The 23,747-nt window shown below is 46.2% G+C and overlaps 1 protein-coding gene across 1 annotated transcript; it reads right to left on the bottom strand.

Annotated features, from left to right (window-relative positions):
* Positions 1 to 470: 470 nt before the first annotated feature.
* On the bottom strand, positions 471 to 23,129 carry qsox1 (quiescin Q6 sulfhydryl oxidase 1). Its single transcript, XM_061240825.1, has 12 exons — positions 22,722 to 23,129; positions 21,262 to 21,362; positions 20,186 to 20,234; positions 19,448 to 19,550; positions 16,981 to 17,071; positions 16,691 to 16,836; positions 15,077 to 15,211; positions 14,781 to 14,910; positions 8,137 to 8,259; positions 6,730 to 6,868; positions 5,337 to 5,513; positions 471 to 1,324 (listed from the first exon to the last, which is right to left on the bottom strand). Exons 1-12 carry the CDS (start codon positions 23,008 to 23,010, stop codon positions 552 to 554), a joined length of 2,256 nt encoding a protein of 751 aa, XP_061096809.1. The 5' UTR covers positions 23,011 to 23,129; the 3' UTR covers positions 471 to 551.
* Positions 23,130 to 23,747: the final 618 nt, after the last annotated feature.

Raw genomic sequence — 23,747 nt, 5'->3', positions numbered from 1 at the left:
TGTAAGTGGTCACGTGATTCTGAGCACAGCTTTAGCTTGGGTTAGCGGTGCAACATCAGCCAAACAAGGACCACATGAACACTCTTTTGCTCCATGGTGTTATAGGGGTCTGAGCTAATTCTGTTATTCTGTGGGGTTTGAGAGTGGGAGAATTATGGCTTAAACGACAGAAAGATCTTTTCTTTCTGTCTTTTCTGACTAAAGCTTGATTTATACTTTGTTACACGACTCTTTCAACCATTAAAGACAAAAATAGCGTAGTTTTGCACAACCCTTTTTCTCGCCACTAGAATTTTGTTATGTTGCGGACAATGTCTTACTTTGTCGCGCAGTGTTTTAGGCAGGTTTTAGGCAGCCAGATCACCAAAATTCACTGTCACCGATAAGTTTTTTTTCTTCAATAATTTTACTGCAATGTTTTCACTGATGTAAACAGCAGTTTGGCATCTCGTTACCATAGAGACCTACACTCGTGGAAAGGGTGGTGCTACTAACGTATAAACCAAGCTTCAGGGGGGAAAGGGGAACCAGGCCGGGGCTGGCCCCCGGGCTCAGGACAGGGCCACTTTGGCCCTGCGCAGTCTCACCCGCAGCCTGAAGTACAGGTACATGGCCAGCAGGCACAGGCCGGAGACGCAGTAGAGCAGCACGAGCAGGCTGACGTCCAGGCTGGAGAAGCCCACGTTCAGCAGGGAGACCCAGCCCTTGTGCCGGGGCCCGCGCTCGTCCTCCAGCCTGTGCCTGCTCTGGGGCCTCTCCGGCTGCACGGGCTGCAGCTCCGGCTCGTCCTTCCTCTGCAGGCTGCGTCTCTGCAGGCGCCCGGCCAGCGCGGCGGCCTTCAGGGCCTTGGCCTTGTAGTGCGTGTTGACGAAGGAGTCCAGGTCCACGATCTCCTCCACCGGCCGCGCCGGCTTCAGCCCCACGATGACGGCCCTCGGCCTCCTCGGCTCCGCCTCCCGGGCCGGCTGCAGCTCCGCCATGTTCTCCCCCTGCTCCTCCTCCTCCTCCTCCTCCCCCTCCCCCTCTCCTCCCTCCCGCGCCTCCTCCGCCGGGGCCCCGCCCTCCTCCTTCCCCTCGGGCCGCGGCTGCGCCTCCTGCTCCCGCCTGGCCTCCAGCTTCTCCCTCTGCTGCCGCAGCGCCTCCGCCTCGTCCTCCAGGTAGTCCTGCAGGAGGCGCTCCGAGGAGAAGTACTCCTTGAGGAACTTGAGAACCTCCTCCTGGTTCCAGGAGTGGTCCCCGTTTCTCTTCACCGTGTGGCAGCGGGGGCACAGTTCTGGGGGAGGCCACTGGATCTTGGGGAAGGCGGGGTCTTCACTCAGATCGCCTGTGAAAGGGTACAAATGAACAAACATCTTCCTACAGATAGTCTGTCTGAGAGTGACCGTCAACTGAACACAAAAGACATTATATTACGTTAATGGCATTTGGCAGACGCTCTTATCCAGAGTGATGTACAGTTGATTAGACTAAACAGGAGACAATCCTCCCCTGGAGCAATGCAGGGTTAAGGGCCTTGCTCAAGGGCCCAAAGGCTGTGCGGATCTTATTGTGGCTACACCAGGGATCGAACCACCGACCTTGCAGGTCCCAGTCATGTACCTTAACCACTATGATACAGGTCACCACAAGACAACATTTTCATATCAACAGCCGGCTTAGGGAAGTGCTTGACTGAACACAAAAGACAACATTTTTATGCATCTTGTTTTCTCCCATTTGATTTGTCCATTGAACAGCAGTGCTGACCTCCTGTGCTTTTACACCCATTCAAAATCAATGACTATTAAGACATGTAAACAACACTGGACACACACATAATGAATACACTATTGTAAACCTTTTCTGCATGTCATGGTTCATATGACTTTTGAAATGGTTTCAGCATGCTTCAAGTGCCTTTGTCCTTCCAAAGAATCACGTTCAAAACCCACATGTGAATACCCAACAAGTGAAGAGCACACGTGAACTATAAGACATAATACAAATAATCCCATTTATAAACTGACAGCAGAAGAAGGTAACCCATGCTATTAGTTATTTTTGAGGATTTAGTAAATGGATGGGATCTATTTTCTTTTCACATGTAAATTTTCATTTATATGTGGTAAAAAGCCAATTACATGTGAAAATGTCTTTACATTTTTATTTTTTTTATTTTCACAAGTGAGTACTTTAATTCACATGTGAAAATGTAAAATGCTGAAAGGCGAATTTCAGCTGATGTTTCCATAATGGCGTGATATGTGCGTGTGTTTGCGTGTGGTTGTGTGGGTGTGTGTGTGTGTGCGCTTACGTGTGTGTGACAGGATCTCACAATGATCAATGGTTTGGTGGGATGGTCCACTGGGAGCAGTGGAGGGATAATAGATGTGTTTGAGGGGGGACAGAAACCCCTCCCCACATCCCAGACCCCCCAGCTCCTCATCTCCACACCCCTTTGAAGACACCACCATCTCCAAATTGGATATGAAAGCGGACACCTCCAGGGGAGCTCTCCTTTTAATGAATTAGAATTTTTGCTTTACATGTTTTCTTCGGCCCTCAAATGGGGGCATCTGCTAATAAATTGCTTGTCGTCGCGGATGCGGGGGGAGAGGCAAAGCTGCAGCAGTTCTGTCACTTTAGCGCACTGTCAATTTACATCCCCCCGTCTTTCTCCCAGATTAATCTCCGTCATATGCATGTGTGTATGTACTCTGCATACAGCACTTTACATAAGAGATATATCAACTTTACTGTGTCCTGCTGGAATTGGGTCCTTTTAAACATTTCACCGTGACAGCTCTCATATCGCAGCGCGGCGTGACGACACACGCTCCTGAACCGTCTCTCAATTTTCATTACCTTTGTTTCCCTTTCAGGGGTGACTTTAGCCTCATGGACAATATTACCACAAAGCCAATTTCGCCAAGGACTGTTGATACAATTCAAGTAATATTCTTCACGTAAAATATAAATATGTATATCCGTTCTATTCATTTCATTCTGCGTAGGGAGCCCCGGAGGATCCGGAAGGACCCTCAAGGTGAACGTAGGCACCCCGAAGCAACAGGCAGCCTGGAGAATGCGGGCAGGCTACAGGGTAAATAAACAAAAGGAAGAGCTCATTCTCTCCTCAGTCACTTCGGCTGAGCGTGGCCTCCTCTCTCTCTCTGCCGCGGGAGGGGAAGCCCGTTCATCCTCAGGCCGCAGACATGCGTCTCTATCGGTCCCGGCTGACGGGCGGCGTAGCGTAGCGTAGCGCTAACCGCTAACGCTGGCTGCTGTGTGCAGCACTCGCCCGCGGCCCCTTTGTGCCAGTTAAATTAATTGTCTCGCTGCTTGACAAACAGGCCCGTTTTCACGCTCGGCTGCCTCTGAAAGGGGGATCTGCTAAAGAGGCGCACTCCCAGCAGGAGGACGGTCCCTGGGGGGGGAGGCGGGGGGGGGGGACAGACAGGAGGAACAGAGGCGGCAGGGGTGACGAACTGGGCAACGGGGGGCGGGGGGGGGGGGGGGGGATCATTGGCAAAACCCCAAACCTCCCCCCTCCCAAAACCTTCCGCTCATTCCTCATCCCTTCCTCAGACCGAAGCGCTCCTCAGACCTTATCTGGCCCTGCATCAGGTCTGCGCGCGCTCTGACGGGAGAGTACAATGAGGGCCAGCGTGGGGCCGGGGTCTCGCGGCGTGTGCCACCTGCTGTCAGAGGCGTCTTGGGAATTGCGCGGGGTCACGAGTCCCCCCGTGCGGCTCGACCGGGCTCCATACAGACACTCAGCCTGGAGGGGGGACACCGCGCATGAAGGAGGTGTCTGGGGAAATGGGAGGGGCAGAGGGAGGCTCTCGTGTCCTTCAGTACCCTGTTATTCATGATTCGGGCTGTTCTGATGATTAAGGACAGGGCCGTTCCCTTCAGCCATAAAAGTTAGGAAAAATAATGAAGCGATTCAGAGTGACTTGTTCCTTCATAATGAACAAGTGTGATGAAAAGCTGAAAACAGAACGGCAGCTTCAACCCTGGCCGCTGCAGTCTCATCTCACACCTCTCCACTCTAAGTGTTTTACAGAGCTGAGTGAAAGTTTGGCAACTGCAGTAATGGGGAATGCTGCATGTATGTACACCAGCACTCACTGCTGTAACAGAGGCAGGTTCTCTCTGTTTGCGGGGCTGCAGTCCTGAGTGCGTTTAATCTGCAGACGCTCCAGAGAGAGACTCCTTGCCCCAGGAAGGAGGGCTAATCCCGGAGCACGAGAAGAGACGGCACGAGAAGCAGGGGACAGCTGGTGTCTGCCCAGAGGATCGCCGAATTAGAGGGATTTAGCGGCGAGCAAAACCACAAAAACTTCCAAGTGCAGACTTCAGGAAGACTGATATAAAGGAATGACTAAGCAGGAAAGCTTATTTAAACAGGTAGGTTATGCAAAATATCAAAGGATTTATTTGATCCTACAGTGTTATGCAACGCCCTTTCATGCCTTCTAGATTAGCAAAGGTGATATATTAAAAATACATTTTTAATGTAAAGGCAGTGGGCTTCTTGTGCAAAACAGGCAATAAAACGGCTAAAACACATTCTGACTTTGCTACAGTCAATGTCAATCCCTTAGAGTAGAGACAACCTCATTGTGAGGAAAAGAAAAGCAGTGATTAAAAAACTCACGTCTTCTTCCCATCTCACATGAGCCCTGGCTTTAACGACGACAATACTCACAATCACTCTACAGCCCTGCGACTTTGCAGTTAAAGCACATCACTGTTCAGGCAAGGAATGCTTTCAGCATCTGCAGATTAAGGGATTCTTAAAGTCATGTGACGCTTGTACGGGAAGCAATGAATCAACGTTTCCAAAGGCAGCCTGAAGGCAGGGAGGACTTCCCACCCAGAGCATGGACATGAACCAGGCAACAAAAACACACTCACCCGCATTATCATAAGCTCTTTGAGTGTCGGGAACAACAGATATCCATTCAAACTTTAATAGAACGAAACAGAAGAAAAATGTTTTATGATGGTATTGGTAGTACTCACCACACGACATCCACTGTACACCTCTGGAGTTTTATTTTAAAGACGTTTAACTGAACACTCTCATAAACCAGCCGCTCTTAAAGCGCAATAAATGCAGCCCGGCCTCCTTATAGCTTTTGCTCTATAAAAGTGCACTGCAGGGACCTGGGGCATATTTTGTAGATAATGCCACAGCAAGGACAAGTACAGCACCCCTGAGAATCACCTGCTGAATGGGCATGAATAGAGAGCGGACAGACAGGCGATTCTGCGGACAGCTTGCGTTCAGGGGAGAGAAACGTTCGGGCCGAGCCTCAGTCCTGTCCTACGCATGTGAGGCCACTCACCTGCCAGCCTGTTGTTGACGCGGTTGTGGCGGTACCAGAGCCAGAGAGCAGCGGTCGACAGGCCTGAAACGCGGTTCATGTCCTCCCGGGCCATGGTCTCAAAGTGTGACGCGCACGCCCGGCAGCCGAAAAAGCTGTGGACGTAGGCCCTCAGGGCCTGGAGCACCTGCAGGGGCTCTGCAGACAGAAGACCAGCTTCGTCACCATCAAAGCCAACTTCATTCCCCGACAACAAGTACACACCACAGACAGCATTTAGCGTCAGCGCCCCACAACCTAAACCCGGGGTATCTTTCAGTCCAACGGGCATCACCATGCATTCATACAGCCACTGACAAATGCGACAAAGAGGCCATGGATTTCTGAACATCAAAAGTATGAGCTGCTGTGTGTAAATGAAAGATGTTTTTGGAAAAGGCTACTGTGACAGCTAAATGGAATGACATACAGTGAGTAAGGCAGGGGATATATTAAGCGGGGTTTGTTTTGTCCGTTGTTTTGTTTAAAGCCGTATCTCTCGCCTCAGATGATCCGCGTGGACACAAATAATCCAGCGGTCCGCAGAGGACAGATGGACACCCCTGGTCGTCCATCTGCAGGTCATGGGAAGCCCCCATAAGCCCTGGGATTAGCCCCACAAGGAGACCAGCGTTGGTCAGCTGCCCCTTTTATTACCCACTCAAATTCCACTAATCTAAACTAATCTCTTTTTACCCACCCACAATTAAGGTCTTTTTCAGCTACAAAACTGCAAGAAAAAGGAACAAAAAAACCGCAGGACTTCCTGAACGCTGGCAGTCCGATGATGACCTGGACATGAATGGAGAATATGTATGCCAGCCTAATTTGTGAGAAAACCCCCTTAAAACTCCCACCCACACTGTGCGTGTGTGTGTGTGTGTGTGTGCAGGATAGTGATAGCCCAATGAGTTCCTCTCCTGTCTCAGTGCACTGTAGTGGCCTCTCTCATCACACACGCTGTGTGCCTGCATGTCCAGCAGCAGGGCAGACCCTCACCTATTTACCCCTACCTGTATCTATATCTTCTTTATCCTCCTATATCTTACACAGTAACAGAGATATACAATGTGCATAATGTGTAGACACAGACAGAAGTATGCCCAGTTTCAATAAAAAAATATTTTATAAGATTTCTATGACAATTGGCTTAAATATTTCCTAAAGGTCACAGGTACATGTTTTGAAAGCTAATAGGGAGATTGGAGATTGGGAGATTGGAAATGCTAACTTGTTATAGGGGTAAGTATGGTGAAGACAGCTTGGTTGAGTTCAGCCTTCAAACTAACCGTGTGAAACAGCGCAAGTTACACAATCTAGCAGACAGTGAAATGCATGAGACATGTTTTCAGTGGGGGCGCCGCAGGGGTCTTACGTGCTCCTGGAGTCTTGATGGCCTGTACAGTCAGGACATGGAAGAGGGTCCACATGGAGCAGGGGAACCCCCTGAAATGTGGCTGGGTCCCCTGGCACCCCACCCACTTCACCCCCTCTGGCAGGACTGCATCTGGAATCTGCAGCCACACACATCAGCTCGGTTACTTTTTTAAATACGGTTTAACAGAGGAGCTTTAAGTCAGACCAGGTTTGACACGGAGATACTATCTAATAATAGGTAAATGGTGAGCACTAGGTACCCTTTAGAGCAGGAAAATGGTGAGTATTGTTGGGCTGAATGGCTTATTATGTTGTGCTAATCATTAATATAGATGCGGCCGACACAAAATGCCCTTTAGTCTCATTCCAAAGAAAATGGCAACATATTTTAAATCCCTTTCTTGTTCATGATGAAGATACACTATATCCAGTTACACATTTAGAAAGGAAGACAATTATCATATTCGGGAGTAAATCAAATGGTAAGCTAGGAGTTATTTCTGGGCGAAGGAAATATGACCGAAAGGTTGATATGGATAAACAATAACCAATAAAATGCTGAGGTTAAGAGCTTGTGGTTTGGCTAAAGGTAAGAAGGCTTTGATAGAGTGTGCTCTGATCGACTGCCAGTCAGACCCCCACAGCCTGTGGGCCACTGCAGGGGACTAGGGGCTCTGTCTTTGATTGACAGTATTACAAAACAGTCGATTGTAAAGAGCTGGTGTGTGTACACTGAACACCGCTTTCTACGACTCCACTCCATTTCCTTGGGGGAGTAGGTTCATACTTCCTCATTGACTCATTGATTCATTGATCTTGTGGCTAAAAGCTAATGATGCAGCTAAGTGACTGTGCCAGTTTTAGAGCCTGTGGTCTCTGAAGCATTTCTTCCAATGACAACATCAAGTGCATTGCAAAGGGACACAAAGGCACCAAAATAGAGGATTCCCCACAGGATGACTCCAGTACACGAGGCTGCATGGTGGACCATGGCACAACAACTGGGCATCCTCTTCAGCCAATAAGCCACTCTGGCACTACAACAGGGTACCTTCTGCAGCCAATAAGACTGCACCATACACCCAGGCACTACAACAGAGTACCTTCTCCAGCCAATAAGACTGCACCATACACCCTGGCACTACAACAAGGTACAGCATCACACAATTAATTTTCCAAACCAAAATGGCACATTTTGACCGAGGTATACCGCCTAAAATTAGGTCAAATTATTTCTGCGATATAAAATCAAATGTATACAGAATATAAGCCAGATAATTTCATCTTGTTCATCCATCCCTATCACAGTGACAGTACCTGAAAACGTATGGAAACCAACAGTAATTGCACAGAGAAGACGGCGTACTTGAGCAGCCCTGCAGACAGCAGTGAGAACGGGCCTCACCTGTCCTGTGTTATCCAGCATGTCCTGTAGAGAGCTGTAGAGGAGCTCAGAGTCTCCCCGCTCCGTCAGCCAGGCGTTCACAGACTGCAGCAGGTTCTTCACCATCGGCCGCCCGGGAAAGTACTGACCAAACAACACAGCAGCTGCATTAATTCCCCATGCTAAACACCCACTGAATTATAGTGCTAATTAATCCACCGTGCAACCTACTTGCTTCTTGATTATTTTAACTCTAAATACAAAAACACCAGGTCAGAATGAGACGTTGACAAAAAGCCAAATAAATTCATTTTATTAATACCTTATTATTGTTGAAAGGTATATTGTAATAAAGCATCTTAAAGTCTGCAAATGTAACTTTATTGGATCACTGTACATAAGTCAAATCAAGATATTTTTGTGCGAGATTTATTAAAAATGCAATTGTGTGTGTGGCTTTAGGTCTTTACTCTCTACCCCAAGTCCCCTATGCCGCAGGGGGTTTTGTTGCAACAATTTCGCAGGGACTAAATCAGCAGTATGTTAATGGCCACAGTATACTGTAGGTATTAGAGTTAAATGGTTTAAAAGCCCCTCCTACACTGCGTGTTATGAAAGTCCCTTGGGTTAAACACACTCCTAGACTGTACTCACGACAGTCAGGAATTTCACACACTCTTTCCAATGACAAATCGGTGTGAATGCACAAAAACCCCACTTTGCTCCTGTTGCTTTTCTCTTTTTCTTTCAGTTACAGAAGAAATGTAGCAACTTGTGAGAAGGGCTGACAGATTGCGGGATGACCACTCTGTCTGCGGGCTGACAGAGGTGATGACTGAAAGGTATCAGGTACAGGGAGAAGCACATTAACCACCCAAGCAACCGGTTGGACGTACAAGCCATTTCCGATCCTTAGAGGGTTTCTATATCAGCTGTAATATCAAACCCCCATTAAAATGACGAGCAAGGCAAACTGTGTTTAATCTTGTCATTCTGACTGCCAAGTTAATTGTGCGGAGACAGCCCAGTAAACAGTGTGCTGCCATAGCAACCCCATATCTCTGCTGAAAGCTGAACTCAAAACACAGGGCTAAAGAGCCGCAGTCACGAAGCTCCGCTCAACTTTTCTTCTGAAATCTTTCAACACATACAAAACCCGTGCACGCATACACACACGCGCACAGTCACATACAGGTCTATCCGTCACTGCGGGCGGACACTGCAAACGCCATATTGGGATTGTAGTGTTTCCCCTACAGCCAAACAGCAGCGGTGTGATTCTCACTGCAATCCCGCTGCAATCAAGTGCATGAAATTATTCAATTTCTCATCAATAATCTGTGTCACTGTTACCGTACGCAACACTGCTTTAAGAAACGCGCAGTAGCACACTCACCAAAGCACAGCCTGTCTGAAGCTGGTCCAAAGTAACAACGCTGACCCTAAGTTCAGACGGTGAGCTGATGTCACGCCAAACTAAATATAAAATTTGGTGCAGCAAAGATCGACTGGAGTCACACCAGATGAGCTCAATTCTTTCATACGGTGGCCTCATTTTGTTTATCATGTGCATGCTCTATTTTGGCTGGCTATTTTGTGGGCCTGCTAGTCAATCATCATCTCCTTGGCAACGGTATAGTAAACACTCTATTTTGGAAAGCGCTGGAGACATGCAAACACCAAGTAAATTTGGGTAAGCCTCAATTACCCAAAACTTTTTTTACACAAGATACGCAACATATCTTTCAAAATGTAGGCTATTATGAAAATACTTTTAATATATTAATCTTTCAGACATTTCTAGTGGATTGGCTTCGTTTGGTCCGGCTCATCAAAAATAAATCTGTGAAAAACCATGGCGGTGAAATGCAAGTCCGAGCATACTGACTCAAACAGGTGCAAACAGATATTAAAGAAACTCGGGATGCAGAAATTCAGCGGACCTGGAAGCAGGCCAGAGGTGACCCCTGCGCTCAGAATCGCACAGTCCACGGGGCTGGGGCGTCATCCCAGAGGTGCACCTTTTTTGATTTGTGCTGCTGAGTGGTTTCAATTTGCACCAGCCATCTGTTCAGAGTTGCGGCGCTGGGCGCATTCTATTCATCACTCTCTAACGGGATCTCCATTAAACACAGTTCACTTAAAAAGGTTCCCGAAGATTTACTTAACCCCTCTGCGCACTCCGCTTTGATTTGTTCCCTTAATCCGGGAGCGGCCCGCCACCATGAAAGGACATTTTGGGTATTCCTAGACAGAGAAATGGAAATCGAGCGTTTCCGGTGAGGCGTCAAAAGGGACACAATAACGTCTGTGCTGCTACCAGGAGGGCAACTGGCTTAGCTCTACGGTGGCTGTAAAATCTCATTAACAAACATCTGACTGAAAGACTTCTCAACCTTAACAAAGTGGGTACCCCCCCCTCCTCTAAGCCAGCAGACTGCTCTGGGACCCGCCCTCATACTTTTGATTTTGGCTTTGACAAGAGACACTAGTGGTGCATCCAAACCTGAATACCATATACAGAAATGTGCGTTTCAGACAGACTTTTCTGCTTCCCGAAGATGGACTGTGATACTCAGACGATTTGGGGAGATTAACAGAAAAAATTTGCACTAAATGAAAAATGAAACAACGTTGTGCACAATAAAATGCCTTTCTTGACACATTCATTGACACACTGACAGATACAGTACAGGGCCCTGGTCAACAGTTTGTCAGCACCTACCCCACCCACCCCCGTTCTGAACACAGATACAGATAATGTTCTCAGCTGACCTCTGACAGGCAACTCAAAATGAATACCAAATGTTGGATAACATGCATGCAAACCATTAACAGGGAATTGAAACGTGACGCGATTTTGGATGATAGGATAATTTTGTCCGTCAAAATGCAACCATTTTGCTTTGTGCGCAAAGCCATTAGACATGGCAAGTGAGGCCTTTCTGCAAGCATTCCAGCTGAGTTGATTGTTTACTCTACTCTCCTTTAATGGGAGCTTCGTAAGTACTCTAAACGTCCTCCTCGGCGACATTACGACTGCAGGTAGACCCTCCCCGCACACCGCTGCTGCACTCACGCCTGTCTGCCAAGTGTATAACGGCTCTGCTGTTGACCCGTTTGCCTGGCACCCCTGTACCTCCTCCCCCTCTCCCTCAGCCTCTCGCTGGACCATGACAATCCACTTCACCCCGGCAATATGTCATCTTAAATCCGATTAGTATCAGCACTTGAGAAACCGCAACCTCCTCCAAGGGACGCTCAAAAGAGAATGCATCTGTCGGGCCGGCCCAGGGAAGCCCTTTTTAATCCAGCCTCATACGACCTCGGGGAGTAATATACATGCCAGTGAGTAAAAGCTGGCTAACAGCTCCCCAGAACCGCGCTGGCACCAGCCAGCTGCCCCCACACCTACCCCCCACCCCACCCAACCCAGTCCTCCCAGTCCTCCAGCTTCTCACCCCCCGAGTCCTCCCAGTCCTCCAGATCCTCACCCCTACCCCCCACCCCTCACAGTCCTCCAGCTCCTCACCCACTGACGTGCGTCTCTGTGTGCCAGAGGTGCTCCTGCCACTGTCTGACTGAGGTCAGACTGCCACCAAGCCCACACTCCACACTGCTCCTAACTACATTACATTACATTACAGGCATTTGGCAGACGTTCTTATCCAGAGCGACGTGCAACAAAGTGCATACCCATAACCAGGGACAAGTGCACTGAAAGACCCTAGAGGGAGGTACAGTTTCAAGTGCTCAGAATAGCACAAAGATAAGGACTTGGGCCTTGTTGATTAATCTCATGACAAAGGATTATCTATAAACCGTTTTAGGAAATACAACGCTAAGAATAATAAAGCATACACTTATGTAGGACCAACAATAAACAGTTTACATAGACAACAGTACAGGTCTAACTGTACCCGATGTGAAAAATGGGACACAGTTAGGCTGGATTTGGGATTAAGCTCCCTTATATTGTTTATTCCCGATCCTTCCCTCTCTCTCCTACAAGCTTTTTTTTTTTTTCAAGAAAGCTGGGCAGTGGAGTAATCCTAAAACCTCTTGGTAATGCTCTCATGCGTCCAAGATCTGCCTTTTTAATCCCCAAATACATGTCGGAATTCATAAATCCGGCCCCTGGTTTTACAGCACGATAAAACCCGGTGATATTACAGAACAGGAAAGATACAGAAGGGGAAAAAAAACCAGAATGCATTTGGGCATTTTGCAGGACTTCTGAAAGCGGGGCTCAGGGCCGCTCACACAACGCTGCACGGCGACAGACGTGACAGAGACTAATGTTCTGCCCCAGCACAATGGAGGCAGCATCTGTACTTAATGTGTCACCATTAACCTCATCCAACTACCAGCTTCATGTTGGGGGCTTTTTTTTCGAAATAAATTATTTATAAACCACACAGTTCTTGATAATGTCCCCCAAAACAAGCTATGAAATCAGAAGGGGGGGGGACTCGACGCACACTGCAAGGACCCGCTAACGGAGCGCTGAGAATGTGTGTGGTCCGCTCCCAGAAAGCAGGTCACCCCACTAACCCTGTTCATTTGCATGCATTAGGCGGAGGCCCCTCTCCTGTGTCTGAACAGGCTTCCCCACCGGGTTAAACACTCCCCCCTGTTCAGACGGCACGTGTGTTTAATTGATATCTCCGGCATACGTCGATAAATAAAGGCCGCTTACGGCCCTGCTGTGGGCAGCCAGGCCCGTCTGCGCGGGGGGGGAGGAGGGGGTGTTCCTCGGGGACTTGCCGATATTGACAACACAAACTAGAGTTAATGGGGGGGCAGGGCTGCACCCCCCCTTTCCGCCACCCCACCCTTTGAAACGTCCCCTGAGAGTCAGATATAATCACACAGATTGGGGGTGGAGGGGGCTTCCTGACGCAGAGCCAGCCAGGAGGAAGGCCTGGGGAGGACATTTTGTTGGGCCTAATGAAACGGTATCGGGCGCATTGAGCTGTGGGGGTCTGAGAATGGGACTGGGCATGGCGGTGGAAGGGGGGGAGGGGGCTCTTAATCGAGGGAGTCTCAAGGGACCAGGGGTGGTGGTGGGGGGGGAGAGCACGCGTGGCACTTTACATCACAGGAGTAAATAAAAGTTTCAACAGCACCCAAGAGAGGCTTTAGCGTCCTGCAGCTGGCCAGTCGATAGCTGTCAATATTCTGCTCAGCACTGAAAGTGTTGCATGGCCCTCGCTGAGGATTCAGTGCTGCTCAACACTGCCACTCTGTTTAAAGGCCTGTAATGCGAGCCTCTTGTACACCTAACAAAACAAGTGTCTGTTCTGTGTGTAACCAGATATTTCTCCATTATGTCGTGTATTCTTCTAAATACTCTGCACCTGTTTCTGTAAAACTGTCTGTGGATACCCTCCATCATAATAGCACCCAAAATGTGAAAAAAGAAGACAGAGGAGCTGAATGTGTCCAGTAATATTTGGTCTAGTATTAGAATTGTTCTTTACATCAGAAGGGGATGGATAATTGTTAATTTAAATATCATTCCACTGGTGTTTGTACAATGTAAATGTGTATTGGGGGGAAACCTATATACGTAAATCTGTTGACAATATCCTGCTATACTGTAAAGTATTTACAGCAACAAGCGCCTCTTCAAAACATCATGTGATTCAGCATCATTAGGCTTAAATCTGAGCACTGTCACAAAGCACTGGTGTGTTTTGCCTGTGTTACAAAAGACACACTGGAGTGTCAACTTTATGTTTCTGTCTCCCCCTGGTGGCAAAATTCAGAAATCCCAAATTGAGGAAGACATTACATTACATTATTGGCATTTGGCAGACGCTCTTATCCAGCGACGTACAGTTGATTAGACTAAGCAGGAGACAATCCTCCCCTGGAGCAATGCAGGGTAAAGGGCCTTGCTCAAGGGCCCAATGGCTGTGTGGATCTTATCGTGGCTACACCGGGATTAGAACCACCGACCTTGCTTGTCCCAGTCATTTACCTTAACCACTACCCGACAGGCCACCCCACCAAGACATTGGCTCAGGAGGTAAGAATGGTAGTCTGATAGTCAGAAGGTTAAGGGTTTGATCCCCTGACCTGGTTGTGTTGAAGTGTCCCTAAGCAAGACATCGAATCCCCAATTGCTCTCAATGAGCTGATTGGTACCTTGCATGGCAGCCTATCGCTGTTGGTGTGTGTGTATGTGTGAATGGGTGAATGAGAGGCATTAATTGTAAAGTGCTTTGTATAAAAGCGCTATATAAAAGCAGTCCATTTACCATTTACCAAATCCACATTTATGTGAAAACATGTTCTCTAAGGTAAGATGTGACAGTTCTCTAAGGTAAGGTGCATCAGTTCTCTACGGTAAGGAGTGACAGTTCTCTAAGGTAAGATGTGTCAGTTCTCTAAGGTAAGGTGTGTCAGTTCTCTAAGGTAAGATGTGTCAGTTCTCTAAGGTAAGATGTGTCAGTTCTCTAAGGTAATGTGTGTCAGTTCTCTATGGTAAGGTGTGTCAGTTCTCTAAGGTAAGATGTGTCAGTTCTCTAAGGTAATGTGTGTCAGTTCTCTAAGGTAAGGTGTGTCAGTTCTCTAAGGTAAGGTGTGTCAGTTCTCTAAGGTAATGTGTGTCAGTTCTCTAAGGTAACGTGTATCAGTGAGACAGGCTGCTCACTCACCTTGGCCAGCACTGAGATGTAGCGTTTGAGGCTGCTCAGGTTGTCTCCGCTGATCACAGGGTGAGCTGCCAGCTCCACACGCAGAGAGTAGTGCAAGGCTGACTCCAGGTCTGCCATGTACACACGAGACCTGAAGACATAGTTCAGCCAATCAAAATCAACCCTACACAAAGTAACAGAATCATGCAGTACATACCATAAGCAGGGCGCTCAATAGGACAAAATCACAGCTTGTGTTCGATGTGTGAAGAGACGAGATCCTCAGTTTCCAAATGCACACCTGCCCACTCGCTCACCTGTTGAATGGCCTCCACTGTTGCTGCGTGGTGTTTTTATGGAGGTCAGTCATTAAGGTCAGTGATTTGCCTGTCCGTATTACCCCTGGCAGCCTCTGGAGGGCGTAGGAGTAGAAGGAGCGCGCTTCAATGAGCCTGGGAGGGAGACAGACATACAATCATCGAAGTTGAGTGAGGAATGCCACAGAGACATGTGGAAAGGTCTGGTTGAGTAACGAGTCTGACACAAGATTCCCAGAGAGAAAAAAATGTGTGAATCCAGGACATTTTCCATGTTTCATTTTTTATCCTGTAATAATTCCCTTTTGCATTCTAAAGACTATGAAATAATGTCGATGGTATGTAAATAGGAAGCCGCGAAATAAACTGAAACAGAATGAGGCTTTACAAATGAGTCATCGGTGGTGATTGACGAGTGATGTTTTGCGAGTATGATGTTCATCATAAAGCGCAGGTTTTTCAGGAAAGACTGAGACTGCAGACCTCAGAGTCATAATGCAAATGTAATCACCCTACAGTCTAAAAACGAGTGAATGATTTCAAACCCAAGCACTACTTCTTTATGCAAAGCAGCGCCGGTGTCTACACACCCCGTATCTGAAACCAGGGGGGTTCTGGGCGGTCTGTGTGCACCAGCCCGTCTCTAGTGTGGTGTGAGAGGAAAGGTAGACCCAGCGTCTCTGAGCATTTCCGAACAGGCCTGAGACCTCCGCGGATGAACAGATGATCATTTCCCCCTCCGCTGACCCTGGAATTAGAACAAAAAGCCCGGCATCGCGTCCCGATCCCCGTCTCTGTTCCGGGCATTCCCGGAGCAGGGAGCTGGAGCGGCGTTCCGAGCCGATCCGCACCGGGGGCCCGTGCCGGCCCGCCACATCCCGGGACTCAATTAGGTGTGGCTGGGGGGCCTATTCATCCCGGGGTCCCCTGGTGGGCGGGGGAGGGGCGCGCGGTGACGGATGTGCGACCCGCAGGATCCATCTCCCATTCAGGGCTGACGGGCCGCCATCTGTCGCCCGCCGGTTCTGGGACCGTTTGGCAGGTGAAGCACAGGAAAGGAACGCCATTGTTCTCGCGCAACAGATTAAAAAAGCCCTCTCTTCTGCGCAGCAGAGCAGAGGGGAAAAATAAATAAATCAGCCATAAATCATTCCTTTTGCATTTGTCAAGGAAAATACTCCTTTTGCATGCCAAGTTATTAAAAAAGAACAAAACAAAGTAAAAAAAAAACGGAAAAAAAAACATATTTATTCATGGGGTACGGAATCGTGGCGAATGCACTTTGAAAATGAATAATTACTCAGATCGTAATTCTACCGGCCTAATAAAAGGCCAGATGTTTTTCAAGGAATAAAGAATACAATTGAATGAAAACTGTTCACAACTGAATGGTTACGTTTTCAGAAACCAAAGCTGAAATACATTGGTATACCCAGATAGATCTTTTGTATTTTACGTCAGAGGGTTACATTTTTTGTTGTTGTTTCTATGGCTTGTGATATGAACAGACCATTGACTTCTGAAGGCTGAAAGATGGTGTAGGGAACAGGTGAAGACACTGTTGGACTACTGTAGGCAGTGCATTGTGAGGTCAGAGAGGGTTTAGCCACTCACACGCTGAGCTTGGAGAAGTTCCCACCGGGGCGGTACAGGTAGCATGATGGGAACTCTGTCACAACCAGTTTGGAGACCAGACCCTCCTCTGTGTCCAGCACCCTCCTGACTGTGATGTTCTCGTATTGGAGCAGGTCCAGGGTCACCTAAAACAAGGACCAGCTGCCTGTTCATAATCTGTTCAGCAGGATCTGTCCTATTTGCATCAAATGTGAATACATATAAACTGCCAAACTTATACTGTGTATAAATGCCAGTAAAGCCATCGAACTGTGCTCATGTTCCCTCACCTCTCTACCCAGGTATGAATTGGCTTTCTCAAACACCAAGGCCAGGTATCCCACGCTGCTTGTTTCAAATAAGTTGTCGATCTCTGCTTTGCTACAAAGAGGGAAACAAGGCAATTAAGCAGCGCATTGAACAGACACAACCTCACTGCGCTGGGGTTGACAGAGGGCGATGTGTAAGTGGCTATAGGGTCGCCCAGTGAGGGAGGGTTTCAGTCACCAAGGTAATCACCACCACATAATGCAATAATGGCTCCTCTGTTTGGCCCAGGCCCGGTGGTCTGATGTGCAATCCTCCAATGGTTGCAGAGCTCAGCTGATGGACACCAGAGTGAACAATACATTTTGATTGGCTAGATGCATCTCATACATGCATCTAATTTTTTAGTGCCTGGAATGTTATCTCAGTTTTGTTTTGTTAAAATATCTCAAGAAAGAATAGATCTGTGGTGGAGCCTGTACAGTGAAAAATGATCCAGGCTGAAGATCTGAGTGAAGGCTGAAACATCCAGTTAATTACTGCACAAATCTCTCAGAGACATGTGTAACATAAAGGAATTCAGCCAGCATCGCTTGGGAAAGCGAACGGGAGTAAATAAGCTGGGGAAGACAGTAGGCCTAAGGCGGGCTTATACAGTCAGGTCCATAAATATTGGGACATCGACACAATTCTCATCTTTTTGGCTCTATACACCACCACGATGGATTTGAAATGAAACAAACAAGATGTGTGTTAACTGCAGACTTTCAGCTTTAATTTGAGGGTATTTACATCCAAATCAGGTGAACGGTGTAGGAATTACAACAGTTTCTATATGTGCCTCCCACTTTTTAAGGGACCAAAGGTAATGGGACAAACTAACAATCAAAAAATCTAACTTTCACTTTTTAATACTTGGTTGCAAATCCTTTGCAGTCAATTACAGCCTGAAGTCTGGAATGCATAGACATCACCAGACATTGGGTTTCATCCCTGGTGATGCTCTGCCAGGCCTCTACTGCAACTGTCTTCAGTTCCTGCTTGTTCTTTGGGCATTTTCCCTTCAGTTTTGTCTTCAGCAAGTGAAATGCATGTTCAATCGGGTTCAGGTCAGGTGATTTACTCGGCCATTGCAGAACATTCCACTTCTTTGCCTTAAAAAACTCTTTGGTTGCTTTCGCAGTATGCTTCGGGTCATTGTCCATCTGCACTGTGAAGCGCCGTCCAATGAGTTCTGAAGCGTTTGGCTGAATATGAGCAGATAATATTGCCCAAAACACTTCAGAATTCATCCTGCTGCTTTTGTCAGCAGTCACATCATCAATAAATACAAGGGAACCAGTTCCATTGGCAGCCATACAAGCCCACGCCATGACACTACCACCACCATGCTTCACTGATGAGGTGGTATGTTTTGGATCATGAGCAGTTCCTTTCCTTCTCCATACTCTTCTCTTCTCATCATTCTGTTACAAGTTGATCTTTGTCTCATCTGTCCATAGGATGTTGTTCCAGAACTGTAAAGGCTTTTTTAGATGTTGTTTGGCAAACTCTAATCTGGTCTTCCTGTTTTTGAGGCTCACCAATGGTTTACATCTTGTGGTGAACCCTCTGTATTCACTCTGGTGAAGTCTTCTCTTGATTGTTGACTTTGACACACATACACCTACCTCCTGGAAAGTGTTCTTGATCTGGCCAACTGTTGTGAAGGGGTTTTTCTTCACATGGGAAAGAATTCTTCTGTCATCCACCACAGTTGTTTTCCGTGGTCTTCTGGGTCTTTTGGTGTTGCTGAGCTCACCAGTGCGTTCTTTCTTTGTAAGAATGTTCCGAACAGTTGATTTGGCCACACCTAATTTTTTTGCTATCTCTCTGATGGTTTGCTTTGATTTTTCAGCCTAATGGCGGTTTGCATCACTGATAGTGAGATATTGAGAGTTGACAGCTACAGATTCCAAATGCAAATAGCACACTTGAAATGAACTCTAGACCTTTTATCTGCTCCTTGTAAATGAGATAATGAGGGAATAACACACACCTGGCCATGGAACAGCTGAGCAGCCAATAGTCCCATTACTTTTGGTCCCTTAAAAAGTGGGAGGCACATATAGAAACTGTTGTCATTCCTACACCGTTCACCTGATTTGGATGTAAATACCCTCAAATTAAAGCTGAAAGTCTGCAGTTAAAGCATATCTTGTTCGTTTCATTTCAAATCCATAGAGCCAAAAAGAGGAGAATTGTGTCGATGTCCCAATATTTATGGACCTGACTGTACTCCGTCGCTCGACTGATATCCGAAAATGTTCATGAACATTCTAACATATCGCCCGACATTGACTGTGGTAATTGTTTAATTTGAGATCTATCGAATTGATGAAGTATAATCCGAATGTCACAGTGACGGTAGCCCGATGGAGTATAAACTGCCTGGTGAAAATGATGGATATACAGTACTTTGACTGTGCGAAGGCCGCTAGCTGGGCTCACCTGGCAGGCTCCAGAGGGGGACAAGCAGGAGGCCAGGACTCCTGATGGGTCTCCATCATGTTAATGATCTGACGCCGCAGATCTCTCGTGTCATGTGTGGATCCTGTCGACGTTACAAAAGAGTTTAAGAAAGGCAGTGTCATCTCCACCGATTCCCTGAGCTGGGGTATTCATGAAGATATTCATTGTCACAAGTGAACTTCACATAGCAAAGCCAGAAATCATACACGCGAGCACAAAATCTCACAGAGGCTATGACATAAAATAAAAATCCATGTGCTGAAACTTGTATATACAGTAAGAGTGAAGCTCACAGAAAATAGCAAATAGTCAATAGGACAATCCACCATAAACAAATGGGCCAAACTGATGTGTGAAAATAATTGCATGTTTAGGGTCAATGATTCAAACTCAAGCTTTACTTTCTCATTTTTATGCTAAATGTTGCCCCCTCTGTAATGAAGTAAAGCCAGTAACGTAAAGGTAAATGTCAGTGCAACTCAGTGGGGCAGCAGCTCCTCCTGAACCTGCTGCTTCTAAGTTGCAAGAAGGCTGACTTTCGCTTCTGCAATACTTTTATCTCTGACTGAAACATTTCCCTGCGCTCGATGTCATGACACTTCTCACTTCCTTTCAACAGCAGCAGCGGAGCATAACGACAAGGCCCCACTCCACAGACACACGCGCTCCTTCAGGGAGGGGGCACAGAACAGGAAATCTAAGACATAAAGGCAGTACCTTTCAAGTTCTCTCCTTTGGAGCCCTTTTTTGAGTAAGCGTGGAAGAACTGCAAGAGAGAAAGAGAGGGTGATATAAATGTTAGAGAGAAAGAGAGGGTGATATTCTCAGCTGCAGAGACGGGTAGAGCCAGCACAGAGCGGCTGACCGCACGCACCTCCCACTTCCTCCATTAAATCAGCAGCAGATGCTGGGCTTCTCCCTAGGCCTGCACACTGACAGTTTTGATTTGGCCTCTACTAGCCCACAGCTCAAACAAAAATGATCAATAACACAAAATGGCAGTTGAGGAGCAGGATAATACTAATAATATACACAGAAAGAAACTCGAGATGTAACATCACATTAGTTGAACTGGCAGTCAGCTAAGTTCAGTATGCAAAAATGTTGGAACAATGCAGCAAAGATATCCTAAATAAAACGAACAATAGCAACAGAGCTCAAACACAGTGCTCTTTGTTTTAAGCATCAGTCGCTGATTTGCAATAATGCAACCTTTGACTTATCATTCATGGTGTATAGCTGAAAGAACAAATGGTGATATAAATGCAGGATGTCATTTCCTGCTTGAGTGTGTGTGTGTGTGTGTGTGTGTGTGTGTGTCACACGGTACATACTGTATATATGCAGCAAATATATTTCAACAAATATTCTGTTATCTTAGAATAGTGTCTAGACTGTTTGCAGGAGCTTTTAATGTGCCCCTTGACTGTTGTGCTCTTTTCATCCTTAAAATGTATCACCTCAAGACAACATCATCCACAACAACGCTAAATTTAGCGTGTGTTGGCAAACAACAAGATGTCTCAGTTTCACATAGCTGCATTCTATTAACATAACAGTTTCAAAATGACAAAAATGATATACACAAGGTTCTTCTCAACTTTCAGCAGATTTATTAGTCATCTGACCTTTACTACCAAAGCTAGTAACACCCTATTCAGCCAAAGTTTCATGCTGGCATTGTTACCAAATGCCTCACTTTGGATCTATACTGTGTGATCTATCATGTGATGCAAGCATCATTCAGTATATTATAGACCTGGTTTAAATGTAGGATCACTGTCAGTTAGTACCTTCAGAGTGGGGTATCCCTTGATGCCAAATCTGAAGCAGGTCATTGTGTTCGCCTCGTCCGCACAATCTATGGCTGCCATTTGCACCGCAGGCTGCCACTCTGACAGAAGACAGAAAATGGAGAATGATGTACAAACACATCATACGGAGGAACTGAACGAGAGCTTCATCCATATCAGACAACAGGAGATGGATTTGGTCCACAGGAAGCACAGGATATATTTTTTGCTTTTACAATTTATGAAAGTCCAGATCTCAAGCTTTCAAGTGATATCTCATATACTACTAAGTATATGAAATACATAATATATTGCTGATTATATAATATACTGTACTTCTTTCAATGTCGGTACATCATATTATGAAAATACTGAAGCTAAATTGTGTGACACGACAGCTCTGGCTAAATCAGTAAATACAAGCTAGCAGGCGCAACAGATCCTCATATTGACTTGATGTTGAGCACTTTGCACTGAGTATTACATGGTACCTCGGACCTATTTTAACAGCAGGTGCAACAAAGTACAGAATACCTAACATAACATTTGCCAAATTTGTATTTCGTCATTTGTCATTCGTTGCCTTTCTGTTGGTTTGTATCGCATTTGCAAATGCAGTCAAATGAGTTCAGGGACGGGAGTCGGGAGCCATAGCAGCGAGGAAAGGCAAATAAAGCCAGAAGGCCCATACTCCGCATGGCTGTGTATTCCAATATCCAAGGCCGTAAAATGTCCAGGCCATTCAGTCGAGTGCTCTCCGCCAAGAAGAAACCAGGCCAAATTTTACCTGGCTGTGAGAATATTGTAAAAAATATTTTTCAATGGGCAGAGGCTGAGACAGTACTCTAGGGCACTAAAATAGAGGCAGCATGTGGAATTTTAAATCACATCACGTGCTCCAATAAGCAATTATATCCTCCACATATGTAGGAATTGACATGTAAGTTTGGGGAGAAACTACATACACTGAGCACATTAAAAAAAAATAAAAAAAAATAAAACAATAATAATATCACATAAAACCTAGAGGAATTTGATAATTCTATATCCGACCTGCCCGCCACGAACAATAATGAATAATATTCCCACTTTCAGTACACACCACAGAGCAAGGGACTTTTAATGACAATCCAAAGAAATGCAGCAGAATGTAGCTGGCTAGTTATCCATAATGAAATATGATCGCAAGAACACACGTAATCACTAAATACAAACGAAAACAATGGGGGGGAAACATTGCACTAAATAATGGTATAGATACGGCTTGTATACATATAATTATCACCGTTATTATTATTATTATTATTATTATTATTATATAATATCATAAATAATTCAAATTATTAGAACTGTTCTTGCAGCTCTGTGCTCACTAATCCCTAGGCTTGCTCAGCAAGACTGAAATACCTCGCATGCTTTTGATATTTAAATTACGTAAAGGGGGGAAGATTAGCACAAACCTTTGACATCCCTTGCCAGACTTTTCCATATGGGAGAAAACGCAATACAATGTCCGCACCAAGATGCGTAAAACTCAACCAGCAGAGCAGAAGAGGAGTTAAATAACTTGGAGTCCACAGTATCCGGGTTCAGGATGAGAATTTGATCGGTAGGTGTGTACAGTCCGGCATCGGCAGACAGAGGAAAAATAAAAACATATGGCATAAAGACACATATTGACCAGGCACTGAAAACTATCCTTATTTTCCCTGAACATCGAGACGTGGCACAGCAGCGGTGCTGCGCCATCTTCTTGTGTCCCTGCTAACAACGGACTCGGTGCAAGCGAGCTACTTATCAGAAAGTGATACAAACTTTTACTCTGTCCTTCGCTCACTTACGCTCCCCCTCCATCTCAAATTCAGCTCAACGCGAAGGAGAAGCCCAGCCTACTTTATTTGGAGATAGCATAGGCAACAGTCTGTTTGCCGTGCAATCGTAACAGCTATTGTTTTTCGAACTTTTTTTTGCGGCAATGGAAGTTCATCCAGGAAATCTGTGGTGTGACAGCAGGCCTATATTGATGTGCGTCATTTTTTATTTGCGTTTCGTCTATTCGTATGGAATGCAGCGGCTTTCTGTCAAACGGCTTGGCTCAGTGTTGCTCCGTGAGTGTAAACGTTCAGTGGAATGTCACCGACCACCGCACAGAGGAATTGTTTCCCAAACGATTTATTTTTCTCTGTACAGTGAGATAATTCGGTTAACATTCGTGGAATTCTGTAGAAGCCTTGTAACATAAAGTGTAAATTTAGCGTAGGCCTACAGTACTTCAGACTGAGATGCTTCTGTATTTACGTTATCCCAGGGATATTACATCATTCAGATAAAAATATAGAATTGACAACAGCAGAGCCGTCCTGGCATGGTTGGGAAACACTTGCTTCACGATTAATAATGAAGCCATCACTCGAAATAGAAAAGATCGCCCCCCCCCTTTGCCATGCAATTAAACAAACAGTACCAATGCATGCTTACTAGGATAG

The sequence above is a fragment of the Conger conger genome, chromosome 4 (genome assembly GCF_963514075.1).
Source record: "Conger conger chromosome 4, fConCon1.1, whole genome shotgun sequence".
Lineage (NCBI taxonomy): Eukaryota > Metazoa > Chordata > Actinopteri > Anguilliformes > Congridae > Conger > Conger conger.
The sequence above is the reverse complement of the archived record's forward strand: the minus strand, read 5'-3'. Positions and strand labels throughout refer to the sequence as shown.